This window comes from Capricornis sumatraensis, chromosome 21, assembly GCF_032405125.1.
Source record: "Capricornis sumatraensis isolate serow.1 chromosome 21, serow.2, whole genome shotgun sequence".
NCBI classification, from domain to species: domain Eukaryota; kingdom Metazoa; phylum Chordata; class Mammalia; order Artiodactyla; family Bovidae; genus Capricornis; species Capricornis sumatraensis.
The window spans coordinates 23009700-23023530 of record NC_091089.1 but is presented as its reverse complement, the minus strand read 5'-3'; the positions used below and the strand labels follow the sequence as shown (position 1 = coordinate 23023530).

The window sequence follows — 13831 nt, the reverse complement described above, 5'->3', positions numbered from 1 at the left end:
TGACTTGAGTAGATTCAACATTTACTAAAAGAAAATAATTGTTTAGAGAAAACTTTCTAGATTTATAAATATACTAATGAAGTTGAAGCTCCAATACTTTGGCCATCTGATGCAAAGAGACTGAATGTTGGGAAAGATTGAGGGCAGGAGGAGAAGGGCGAGAGAGGATGAGATGGCTGGATAACATTATCATCTCAACAGACAGGAGTCTGAGCAAACTCTGGGAGATAGTGAAGGACAGGGGGCCTGGAACGCTGCAGTCTGTGGGGTCGCAAAGAGTCAGATATGACTTAGTGACAGAACAACAACAATGAAGTACGTCTGTGGAATAGCAAGACCTGCCTAAGTCCAGAAGTACAAGAAGCAATAGGGTAGAAGTCTGGGTAAGAATAAGGAGATAAAATATGAGTGGTCTCGGTGATTAACTCTCTCTTTGCCCTACACTCACAATTTCATTTATAAAACCTACTGCTTCTCCCAAACACATCAGGATATTTCACACCTCATTTACTGTTTTAGGCACCGAGGAATATCAGTTCAGTTGCTCAGTCATGTCCCACTCTTTGCGACCCCATGAACTGCAGCACGCTGGGCTTCCCTGTCCATCACCAACTCCCGGAGTTTACCCAAGCTCATGTCCATTGAGTCTGTGACGCCATCCAACCGAAGAATATAGGGAAGAATAACACAAAGTTCCTAACCTCATGGACTTCAGCTACAGAAAAGAGACAAATTAAAACAAACAAAAAATACATAATTTCAAATAGTGGCAAAGCCATGAGGATTAAAAAAAGAGTAGGATAAAGGAAGACAGTGATAGGGAACGGTGTTACTGGAACTGTATTCAGGGAAGGCTCCTCCGAGGTTGTGATATTAGAGATTTGAATGAAGTCAGAGAAAGATATTCAGAGGAAGAGAATTTCAGATGGAAGGTCTAGCAAATTGCAAAAGCCTTGACGTGGGAACAAGCTTAGTGGGTTCATGGTACAAGGAAGCTACTATGGCAAAACAGAGTGGAAGTAAAGTCAGAAAGACAGTTGAGGGTAAATTATAGGAGACTGGTGGGTCATGGCACAAAATCTGGATTTTATTATGAATGCAAAAGGAAGGTGTTGAAATGTACTATTTGGCCTGCTTAGACTGCCTTTCTCCTCGGTATTCTGGCTAACTTCCACTGGTCTTTTAAAATCAGCATCATCTCCTGTGGGACATACGTCTTAGCTCTCCAGAAAAGATCAACCACCTCCTTCTGTGTGCTACCTCCGAGCAATAACGAATGACTGAATTGTGTGTGTGTTTCATTTCATTGTAGAGGAGCTCCAGCATTTAACGTAGTAGTCCCTCCCTGGGATCCTGGTGTGCTGCCGTCTATGGGGTCGCACAGAGTTAGACACGACTGAAGCGACTGAGCAGCAGCAGCAGGGACTAAGGGAAGGTTCCATAAAGGAAAACCACCCATTCAACGGTGCAGACTTTGACTTCTCTGGACCAATTCAGGTGCCATTCACACGGAGGCGCATGGGAACCGGCTGCCCTGGGAGGTCGGTTGCAACATTCCCTCACCTCTCTCTGGCCATCTGAAGCCAAGAAGGCCTCTCAGGACAGCCAGCCTCTCACTGTCAGGGGCCTGCTGTTTCCCCTTAGCACATCTATTCCCGCGTCCTTCCTGGGCCCTGTGGTGGGATTTCGGATGGGGTGACCTTCGGGCTTCGCGTCTCTGCATCCACACTCCCGGCAAACGGTCCCTTGGCCCCGTTAACGCACCTTCTGAACAGGACTTACAGCCGCGATGTCCACTGGTCTAGAGAGTCCAGTTCCTGCCGCGCCTCCGTGCTTCCGCGGCACACCCTTCGTCCCGTAGTCGCCCTCACGGCTCCCCGCCCCACTCACCTAGGATGCGAGTGACCCCCAAGGTCAGCTTCTCCAGGTGCGGCTTGCTGCTGCCCAGCAGCGGGGGCGACGTCTCCTCCATGTCTCGTGTCCCGGCTCCGCGTGCGGCCGGGGAAGGGGTGGGGACCGGGCGGGGGAGCGGGGCGGGCTGGAGGGCCGGACACCGCCCGGGAGGCGCGGCCGTCAAGTTCGCGGCATGCCGGGACTTGTAGTTCTCGGCGCCTGAAAGGGCTGCGGCGCGGAGATGAGGGGCCCGGGCTGCTCGGGCGGTAGTAGTCCCCCGAGGCGCTTGTTCCCGCTGCCCCGGCAGGTGCTCCACACCACGCCGCCGGGACCCAGCGACCGCTCCGGCCGGACCGTCCCGCCCCGCCGGGGCCGGCCGCGCAAGCGGGGGCGGGCCTCTGTGTCGTGTGGCCAATCCGGACCGGGCCTGTGGGCCGGGGCGGGGCGGCCCCGGCGCGACGCCCCGAGTGGCGGTTGTTTCAAGATGGCGGACGTGGCGGGCCCCTCCCGCCCGGGCGCGGCGGCGTTCTGGAGCCGGGACTGTATCCTTTGCCCGCCTGACAGGGGGCGCCGGCGCCTTTCCCGGGGCGAGCGGTCGCGAGGGACTCGGAGCGGAAGGGAGAAGGTCGCTGCGGACCCCGGGGGCGGGGCCGTGCAGTCGGGCCGCTTGGCAGTCCCCTTGCTTGGGTATTAGGTAGCAGACAGCCTGCACTGTTTCTCCAGGCTGGAGTTCTAGATGTGGGGACTCGACCCAAGCTGTTTCCTTGCCCTCCTTGGCGGTGAGCTCCGGAAAGTCGGCCTAGAGTCGGGGGCTGGAAGGGGCCCGCTGCCTGAGGCGACCTCCGGCCGGCCGGGTCTGTGAGGAGTGAGCTTCTGGAGGAGGGCACGGCGTTGGGTGGTCCAGGAGCTTTTCGTCTTGGTTTAGGAGTATCCCTGGCCTGCGCTGTTAGGAGCAAGTCAGTACCTCGTCGGACTTCGAAGGCCTGGCAGTGACGATGTATTTTCATACTTAGATCTTCAGAGAATCGTGGGACTTGGTTTCACAGGGATGTGATCTGGTGATGCTGATGATGGAATCAGATGGGATGCAGATTTTAGGGCCTGGGTGGGAGTAGTGTTGATTTGTATGTAGGTTGCGGGTCACCGCTAGCAGGGTTGAACCAGTTCTTGGATAGTTTTATGGTACAGAAGCGGTGGCACTTTTACCCTTGGAGTAATGAGATGTGTGAAAAAACTGGTTCTTTTGCCTGCGTTAGGTACACTGTTCCAGGTTGATCTTTGGTCCTGGTAACTTGCTTCATGTTCCAGGAGAGTTACCTGGAAGGAGGCGTTCAGTGTGTTGGATGCCCACAGAGGCAAGCCTTTTTGCCTGTTTGCTAGGATTGGCCATAGCATTGTTAGAGGCGTTGCTGTTAACTTCTCCTGAATCGTTCTTTGCAGGTTCTACTTAGCTAGTCAGTAAAACTCAAGAAGTTATATTATCAATTCCCCCTGTTGGATTACTAGGATTAAAGTGTCACGCCTTGGAGAGTGGGATATTTTTGCATTTCTTGCTGCTGAATGTTTGGTGTTATGGACTTTCTAAGCATTATTACCATTTGTGTGTGAGAGGTTGGAGAGCATCAAGTGAAATCATGATCCTCCACTGGATAAAAAGCACACTGATATACTATGCAAATTAAATTTTTTCTTTACCTGTCAGGAGAATATGTGCATCGGGAGCGGCTGGACTGAATTGGGAAGTCAGGAAACTGGGATGAGTCTTTCTAGTGAAACTGCCTCTGCAATGTTAGAATTTTGTGATAGATAAATGAAGCTTATTAACTTATAATGTGCTTCTTCAGTGTAATCATTTTCATAACATCTATGTGGCTTTCATTATTATTCCTTAAATTTCTGTATAACCAATGCTATTGTGCTGATATGAAATGTATAAGGATATTGTTCTGATATATAATAGAATGTATGTGGGGTGTGGATAGGGGATACAGTCTTGCACTAGGTATGATTAAGTTAATGGGTGTGTAAACAGAATCTATGCTGTTGGTCTTAGCAGCCTTGTACTCAATTATTTATGTAGTCATATGGCATATTTCATATAGATGTTATATAGCCTTCCTTTTTTCTTATATTCTCCCTTACTCTAAAAATGAATGTAAAATACTCATCTTTGCAGTGAAAGTGAGGAGCTGAAGTTATTTGGGGAAAATGGTGATTACATTCTGTAGAAATTCAGATGTTTGAAAGGAGTTTCAAGGTTACCAGTATCACCTGTTTCCCCTCCCTGTTCCACGTAATGACCAATTAATATCCAGCCTCAAATATTTTCATGTTAAATCTGTAGGACTTAAAAGCGTGTTAGATGTGAATTTGTTACTGAATCTTTGCTAAAAAAACATAATTATGAATCATTTGATTTAGTTATGTGTCTTTTGATCTTCTTGTAAAAAATTTTTTTATTGGAATGTCTTTTGATCTTGATCTCTTTTCTCATTACACTGATGACTTCCCAGACCACCCCTGAAGTACTTATAGTTAGAACTTTCAATAGAAAGAGGCCAAAAAGTATATATCTGTAATCTGGTATTCTTTTCGCACTATTCAGAGATTTTCAGTGCCTTACCTAAACAATTGGAGAAATATGATTGAGAGATTTCCCATTCCTAGATGTTTCTATCATGTGAGGGTAGGTCATCTGTGACTGAAGGTCACCTTTTCATATTGTTGTTTTAATGAGTTGTGTATCTCCTGCACAGTATGATTCAGCAGTACTGTTTTGCACAAGGTATTTCTTTATACCCAATGTGTAAACAGTGATATGCCATGTTGTCATTTTATGGCTTAAATCTACAAGTGAAATACACCCCTTTGGCCCTAAACTGCTTTCCTTCTTCATTATAGCTCTTGGTAATATCAAAAGAAATTAATATTTCTGCAGTATCTAAATTTGATTGCTGAAGTGCACTCAAGTGTATTATCTTTAACAGTATTATGAACTTGATATTAACAAATATGAACTATAAAGGACCTGGTCAAAGCATTGCAGTAGCTATAATGTCTGCCATTGAGTTTTCAATTAAATAGAGACTTTATGTTGATGTAAAATAATATCAGTTCAGTTAAGTCACTCAGTTGTGTCTGACTCTTTGCAACCCCATGGACTGCAGCATGCCAGGCCTCCCTGTCCATCACCAACTCCCAGAGTTTACTCAAACTCATGTCCATTGAGTTGTTGATGCCATCCAACCATCTCATCCTCTGTCATCCCCTCCTCTTTCCACCTTCAATCTTTCCCAGCATCAGGGTCTTTTCAGATGAGTCAGTTCTTCTCATTAGGTGGCCATAGTACTGGAGTTTCAACTTCAGCATCAGTCCTTCCAAAGAATATTCAGGACTGATTTCCTTTAGGATGGACTGGTTGGATCTTCTTGGTGTCCAAAGGACTCTCAAGAGTCTTCTCCAACACCACTGTTCAAAAGCATCAATTCTTCAGCACTCAGCCATCTTTATAGTCCAACTCTTACATCCATACATGACTATTGGAAAAACCATATATGTCAGGAAAATCATTATGGTTAGTAATGATGATACACATGTTGCTGATAAGTGATTCACACTCACAAGGTTATTGCAGAATGGGAAGTACCAAGTTTATTTTCTTCACATCTTGTTGCTCTAGGATAGGTATATTTATTTCTCCCTACCATTTCTGGCTTGGGTTTCTGCTTGCCACTTTAATTTTGGAAACTTGGGCATTAAAGACTTTATAACTTGCTGTACTTATCCTATTGAGGCACTTCCAGATGAACCAAGTGGAACTAAGGTGACACAGAGAACATAATAAGAGGTCCAAATTATGTCTCTTTAACTTTCCCATGAAATATACATTTGTTGGGAATCGGTATTTGAAGAAGGTAAATATTTGGGTTCTCAAAAATAATGAGATGAATTTAGATTGCAAAAAATTAGAAAGTATAGGTTGGATGGAGGCAATTTCAAATATATTTTGTCTTATTTATAAAAACTTTTGTTAAGATCAGTTTATTTAGTGGTCTTATATTTGAAAAACAAATTTGGTGTAGATGTAGCTGGTGGGGTTTGTGTGCATATTTTGAATAGGACAAAGAGAAAGACAACACTGAGAGTTGTTGGACAGTGCCTCATGGGATTAAATAAATACCAATTTCATTCGTCCCTAGATGGTTGACTATGATCCAGGCATTCTTTGATCTTAGAGATACAACATTGAACAAAACAATGCAGATTTTCACTGCCTTGATTGCTTACATGTTAGGGAAATGAAATTAGTTCATGAATAAGTAAAATAATATTTTATGATTATGGGTGCTATGGAGAAAAATAAAGCAGGAAGAGGGTAGCTGTTAATGTCCTGGGGGTCTTTTGTGTTTTGATAACTGTTGCTTTGTAGTATTTTGAAACCAGGAATTGTGATGCCTCCAGCTTTGTTCTTCTTTCTCAAGATTGCTTTGACTGATTAAAGTCTTTTGTAGTTCCATACAAATTTTAGGATTGTTTGTTTTACAGTATTTCTGTGAAAAATGACTTTGGAATTTTGCTTTGAATCTGTAAATTGCTTTATGGACATTTTAACAATATTCTTTTAATTCATGAGCGTGAATTTCTTTCATTTTTCTTCAGTTTCTTTCATCAGTGTCTTATACTTTTAAGCGTACAGGTCTCTCACCTCTTTGGTTAAATTTTTTAGACTTTTTTACTATTTTTTTGATGCAGTTGTAAATAGGATTTTTTTCCCCTAATTTGTCTTCCTGATGGTTATTCTTGTATAAAAATGCAACAGATTTTTGTTTATTGATTTTGTATTCTGCAACTTCTGTTTATCAGCAATCTGAATTTGATTATTCTGAGTTTTTCAGTAGAATCTGTAGTGTTTTCTATATGTAATATCATGTCATTTGCCAATGCGTGTTTGTCAAAGGCTTCTGTAGTTTGTTTTTCTTAAAGAAATAGGAAGCAAAGTTAATAGCTTAGAGTAAAGATGAGGGAAATGGTATCAGGTTTGAGGAGAAAAGAGAAAGTATAAAATATTTGATGAGTTTCTGAGTCAAGATATGGCTAAGTAGGTTCCTCAGTGGCTGGTCCCTTTCAGCTATGAGCAGACTCCTTTGTGGATGGTCTAGAGAAGTGTAGTATGTTTTCCAGGACTCAGTTATGTCAGTCTTTCCATAGGTCATCCTTGGAGATGGAGAATATTCTGCAAATTCATCCTTATTTTATATTTTAACTGAGGACCCTGTCATATGGAGCATGTCCTGAGTCATCTTGATTTTTTTCCCCTGCGTACTTTTCTCCATGTGTGTATTTCCAACAGCGAATAATTAAACAGTAACTGAAGAGTCCCAGAGGGTGTGAAAAATGAATCTGCTGCTAAAGAGTCTGCACAATTTCAGCTTGTAAAGCTTTTGTTTTGGATTGGGTGTCAATTTAGAAGTGCTCTGCTCCAGTATTAGTTACAGTCAATTTCCTTGGACTAGTGGGGTCTAAGTTTTTGTTTACTTGTCGTATGTACCTCCTGAAATTTGCTATGCTCGTCCCTGATGTCTGAGGAAGTTTAAACTTTTTAGAGGCACTCAGTTCAGTTCAGTTCAGTCGCTCAGTTGTGTCCGACTCTTTGCGACCCCATGAATTGCAGCACGCCAGGCCTCCCTGTCCATCACCAACTCCTGGAGTTCACTCAGACTCATGTCCATCGAGTCGGTGATGCCATCCAACCATTGCACCCTCTGTTGTCCCCTTCTCCTCCTGCTTTCAATCTTTCCCAACATAACGGTCTTTTCTAATGAGTCGGCTCTTCGCTTCAGGTGGCCAAAGTACTGGAGCTTCAGCTTTAGTATCAGTCCTTCCAATGAATATTCAGGTCTGATTTCCTTTAGGATTGACTGGTTGGATCTCCTTGCAGTCCAAGGAACTCTCAAGAGTCTTCTCCAACACCACAGTTCAAAAGCATCAATTCTTCGGCGCTCAGCTTTCTTCACAGTCCAACTCTCACATCCATACATGACTACTGGAAAAACCATAGCCTTGACTAGACAAACCTATGTTGGCAAAGTAATATCTCTGCTTTTGCATATGCTATCTAGGTTGGTCATAACTTTCCTTCCAAGGAGTAAGTGTCTTTTAATTTCATGGCTGCAGTCACCATCTGCAGTGACTTTGGAGCCCAGATGAATAAAGTCTGACAGTGTTTCCACTGTTTCCCCATCTATTTCTCATGAAGTGATGGGACCAGATACCATGATCTTTGTTTTCTGAATGTTGAGCTTTAAGCCAAGTTTTTCACTCTCCTCTTTCACTTTCATCAAGAGGCTTTTTAGTTCCTCTTTACTTTCTTCCATAAGGGTGGTGTCATCTGTACATCTGAGGTTATTGATATTTCTCCTGGCAATCTTGTTTCCAGCTTGTGTTTCTTCCAGCCCAGCATTTCTCATGATGTACTCTGCATAGAAGTTAAATAAGCAGGGAGACAATATACAGCCTTGACGTACTCCTTTTCCTATTTGGAACCAGTCTGTTTTTCCACGTCCAGTTCTAACTGTTGCTTCCTGACCTAGTTACCAGCAAAAGTCTTGAAGCTGTGCTAGTGCGTATGCTGCTGAGGAGAGCTGAACCACCTAGCAGGTCAGACAGTAAGCACCACCATTGTGTTCCTAAATTTCCTTCAGGATTCTAGGCATTTCCAGTCAACATTCCTTGAAAAGATTCCATTTCTAGAATTCGTTCTAAACTGAAATATATTGGCTCTCTAACATGTTTTATCCACTGTTTTATTCCCATCTGCTCCCAGGAGGAAATAGTTAATAATTGATTTGTCTACAAATTTTGGAAAACAGAGTATTTCATAAAGTAACAGAAACCTTTGGACTTTTCTAGGTCATTTGGAAAATAATTGTTTAGACACCTGCTTCCTGGATGTGTAATAGAAAGTTATCAAATGGTAGACATACCTGGATTTAAATCTAGTTCTGAATAAAATTTTATTTCTGAAAAGTAAACTTTATTATATTGGTTCCCTTTCTATATCAGTTGTCTGATATTCAGCTGATGTTCGACTGAGGTGGTAAAGAATCCACCTGCATTGCAGGAGACCTGGGTTTGACCCCTGGATTGGGAGATCCCCTGGAGAGGGGAATGGCTACCCACTCCAGTATTCTGGCCTGGAGAATTCCATGGATTGTATAGTCCATAGGGTCGCAAAGAGTTGGACACAACTGAGCGACTTTCACTTTCACCCTTTCAAAATTTCTCCTTTTGAAATTCGAAATAGTTCTTTTTGTCTTAAATTTCTTCCACTTGTTAAATAGTAGGGCTTCTTGAGACATTTCATGAATGTACTATGGAAGAATACAAAATATTTTTGTGTTTGCATAATTGAGGTGCCCTTAAACAGTATTTGTTCTTCAAAGCTAAGACTCATTTTGAAATTACGTATTCATGCCTCAGATAACTTGTCAGTTCACCAAAGAGCACAGTGGAGCATTTAACTCCTTGTTTACAAAAGGAAAGAAAATGAAACTACAGCGGAATTTATAGTGTTGAGTATGTCATTTGGGAGTAAGGATGGATAAAACTTTAATGGAACATGACATTCCAGCGTTTTTACAAAGCAGATAGTTATGAATATATAAAGATGAACTTTAAAACATTATTAATTTTGCTACATTTATTTTCCTTATATTACTTCCTAGTTTTGTTTTTAAAAGATAGTTACAAACTTCTAGCTCAAAAGAAATTGCGAATTATAGTAGAAGTATAGAACAATAGCATTGGATGTTGGATAATCTTTTCTAGTATTTTCCTTTATGTCTTCCTGCACAGTTTCTGATGAAGAACAATCAGTAGTGTATGTTCCAGGTATGATTTTCTATATTAATTTGGTAAACTTCCTTTGCTTCTTAAGAGTTAGAAGAAAATAAAACATTAGGACAACTTTGTAGCTATAAGTAGATGCAGAACAGTTCATCAGAACATAATTTTTTTTCTTTTTTTAATATTTGGTGTGACCCCATTAAGGTTTGAAATACTGCCTTATTTTAGGGTCTGGCTGGTAAGTCAGCTTTTGATGAATTTATAGAATACTTCATTCATGGATTAAAGAGCAGCAGATTCTTTTCTTACTTTTCATATTCAAATAATAGTCTGAATTTTATATTTCAAAGAAAATGTATAAACTTCATGATGTAGGGTTTATGTAACAGACTTTAAAGTTTACTAGTTGTTATGAGATGAGTTGTAAAACTGAACCATTGGAGGCACCCTAATTATGTGAAAATTCAGATTTTTAGTTTCCAGGAAGTTAAGGTATATATGGCATGTTGTAGTTTATTGGTTTTAATGTGATTTACAAATGTTCATATCCCCTTTAAAAAATATTTCAGTTGAATCTCTAATGCATTCAAAATACAGTCTTTTCATGACTTATTATTTATTAACAGAGCTTTAAAATGAAGTTTATAAAGAGATTTGCCCATCAGGTGCCATACAATAGAGGGTATCAAGGAAAAGTTTGCTAGGGGGAGGGTTTAAAAGAATGAAAAGATTTAATTTTGAAATCTTGTTTTGATGGAAATCCTTAGGAATTTCTACAGAAGGAAATATCAGGTCAAGACACAAGATGGTGAATCCAAAAGCTGATGTTAAACTCAAGACCTCCAGGGTGACTGCTACTCCCGTCTCCATGGAGTCTTTAAAAGGTGCAGGAGATTCAGTTGATGAACAGGTCAGTAATTTCTTCTTCTTTTTTTTTTTTTTCTTTTTCCTTATTCTCCAGTCTTTTTAAATGCTGACCAATAAGTCATTTTTCTGTGCTGGCCAATAACGGATAGGTCGGTGTAGAAGAGCCCTTGAAAGAACGTTAGATGATCTACAAGTATTTTGAAAAGATACAGAGGATTCAAGGATGCTTTATTAATATTTAGTATGAATATAAAGTATATATATTACTCAAAGCTTTTGTTCCAGAATGTCCAGGCTTACTTTAAGCCTTAGTTGAGAAATGTTTATTGTCTTCATAAGTTTCAAAAATCTTACATCCTGATCTGTGTGGTGTTAGTAAATCAAATTGACAGCAGTTTCTTTTCTCTTATTAGGTATTCTTTATGATTTTTGATCATGTAAATATGTTAGTTGATAAATAATCCTTTGCATATAAGAAAATGCTTTGTTAAAATTAGCCTATATTACTATTATTATTTCCTTCACTTGTCAAATACTATCATGAAGACTTTAATTTTATCGCTCAGTCATTTATTTCTTCCTTTCTGTCTTTGCCTCTCTAATAGTGTCTCTACATTCCTTTGGTATGTGCCCTGTCTGGTTGGTTTACTTTGTATGTGTGCTACGTCGCTTCAGTCATGTCCAACTCTTTGCGACCCTATGGACTGTAGCCTGCCAGGCTCCTCTGTCCAGGGGATTCTCCAGCCGAGAATACACGAGTAGATTGCCATTTCCTTCCCTGTTATTTTACTTTATATTTTGTCACCTCAACCAGAGGTTAAGTCAGGGTTTCACAGTCTGTGACTTGTAGGCATATGCTTTTCCCTGTTTTGTGAGTCGAGTGTTACTGGACCACACCATTCTCTTAACATTCTTTTAATCTTATCTACTCCAGGAGTTGGTGATGGACAGGGAGGCCTGGCGTGCTGTGATTCACGGGGTCGCAAAGAGTCGGACACGACTGAGCGACTGAACTGAACTGAACTGAATGTTATCTTACTGCCGCTTTAGTATTACAGTGTCAGAGGTGCTGTAAAGATGTGTGCTTACACAGCCAAAATTATTTACTATTGAACTCTTTATAAAAATGTTTTTCAGTACCTGGTTTATGTTCTTGAGGAAATGTTCAGTGTCTAGTTTTGTTACTTATTACTCTTGACCCTTGAACAACACAGGTGTTGAGGGGTGTTGAACCCCATGCAGTCAAATATCTGCATATAATTTTTGACTCCTCCAAAACTTCACTAGTAACTTACTGTTGAATGAAAGCTTTGCTGATAACATAGTTAACATATATCTTGGGTGTTATATGTATATATACATGTATTTTACACATTCATGACACACCTTTTTTCTTAATTTGTTTTTATATATTTCTTTAGGCTGTGTGGTTCGTTTGCAAGCTTTTTCAAATTGTCTTAAATCTCCTACAAGTTTTCCAATGTATTTATTGAAAAAATCTGCTTATAAGTAGACCTGTGCAGTTCAGACTCACGTTGTTAAGGGTCAACTGTGTCACGTTTAGTTGTCTACAAAATTTAACTGTGATTAGCTCAAATCGTGCATGGGCTTCCCAGGTGGCTCAGTGGATAAAGAATCCGCCTACCAATGCATGAGATGCAGGAGATGTGGGTGCAGTCCCTGGGTTGGGAAGATCCCCTGGAGGAGGAATTGGCAACCCATTCCATTATTCTTGCCTGGAAAATCTCATAAACAGAGGAGCCTGGCAGACTGCAGTCCATGGGGTCACAAAGAGTCGGACATGACTGAGCTCAAAAGGTCTGCTTATGTTGCTTATATCCCCAGTATATCCACTTCACAAAGCTAATCCCCATTAATCTCAGCTCCTGACAACTGGTAACCTGCTTTTGATCCCTAAATATTTGTCTGTTGTGAATATTTCATATAAATGAAATAATGTACTGTGTGGTCTTTTGTGGCTGGCTTCTTTCACGTCAAGGTTCATCTGTGTTGTATCATGAATCATTGCTTCATTCCTTTTTATGGCTCAGTGCATGTTTTGTTTAACCACCAGTTGAAGGACGTTTGGATTGTTACACTTTTTGCCTAATATGAATATGCTCCATCAGCATTCATGTACAGATTTTTGTGTGGATTTCTGTTTTCAATTTTCTTGGGTATATATCTGGAAGCAGAATTGCTGGGGCATATAGTAATTCTATGTTTAAGCTTCTGATGTACTGCCAAAGTAGCTATACTATTTTACATTCTACTAACAATGTTTCACTAGGAGTCGGACATGACTGAGTGAGTTCACTTTCACTTTTCACTTTCATGCATTGGAGAAGGAAATGGCAACCCATTCCAGTGTTCTTGCCTGGAGAATCCCAGGGACAGAGGAGCCTGTTTGGCTGCTGTCTGTGGCGTTGCACACAGTCGGACACGACTGATGTGACTTAGCAGCAGCAGCAGTGTTTTGGCTTTATTGACTATGCCAAAGCCTTTGACTGTGTGGATCACAATAAACTGTGGAAAATTCTGAAAGAGATGGGAGTACCAGACCACCTGACTTGCCTCTTGAGAAACCTATATGCAGGTCAGGAAACAACAGTTAGAACTGGACATGGAACAAAAGACTGGTTCCAAATAGGAAAAGGAGTCCGTCAAGGCTATATATTGTCACCCTGCTTATTTAACTTATATGCAAAGTACATCATGAGAAACGCTGGACTGGAAGAAACACAAGCTGGAATCAATACTGCCGGGAGAAATATCAATAACCTCAGATATGCAGATGACACCACCCTTATGGCAGAAAGTGAAGAGGAACTAAAAAGCCTCTTGATGAAAGTGAAAGAGGAGAGTGAAAAAGTTGGCCTAAAGCTCAACATTCAGAAAACGAAGATGATGGCATCTGGTCCCATCACTTCATGAGAAATAGATGGGGAAACAGTGGAAACAGTGTCAGACTTTATTTTTGGCAGGCTCCAGAATCAGATGGTGATTGCAGCCATGAAATTAAAAAACACTTACTGCTTGGAAGGACCAACCTAGATAGCATATTGAAAAGCAGAGACATTACTTTGCCAACAAAGGTCCGTCTAGTCAAGGCTATGGTTTTTCCAGTGGTCATGTATGGATGTGAGAGTTGGACTGTGAAGAAAGCTGAGCACCGAAGAATTGATGCTTTTGAACTGTGGTGTTGGAGAAGACTCTTGAGAGTCCC

General features: G+C 41.2%; 2 protein-coding genes across 8 annotated transcripts in view; one reads left to right on the top strand and one right to left on the bottom strand.

Moving 5' to 3' along the window:
• The window catches only part of TPGS2 (tubulin polyglutamylase complex subunit 2), a 64159-nt gene extending 62153 nt beyond the window's left edge, over positions 1-2006 (bottom strand). For all 5 annotated transcript variants that reach the window (XM_068993606.1, XM_068993607.1, XM_068993608.1 and 2 more), the window contains exon 1: positions 1891-2006. In XM_068993606.1, coding sequence (XP_068849707.1) covers positions 1891-1972 — 82 coding nt within the window. In that variant the 5' untranslated portion in view covers positions 1973-2006. The remainder of the gene's footprint in view (positions 1-1890) is intronic.
• A 371-nt stretch (positions 2007-2377) lies between these two features.
• KIAA1328 (KIAA1328 ortholog) overlaps positions 2378-13831 on the top strand; it is a 424271-nt gene continuing 412817 nt past the window's right edge. For all 3 annotated transcript variants that reach the window (XM_068993877.1, XM_068993876.1, XM_068993874.1), the window contains exons 1-3: positions 2378-2435; positions 9748-9783; positions 10506-10648. In XM_068993877.1, the coding sequence (XP_068849978.1) occupies positions 2378-2435; positions 9748-9783; positions 10506-10648 (237 nt within the window). The remainder of the gene's footprint in view (positions 2436-9747; positions 9784-10505; positions 10649-13831) is intronic.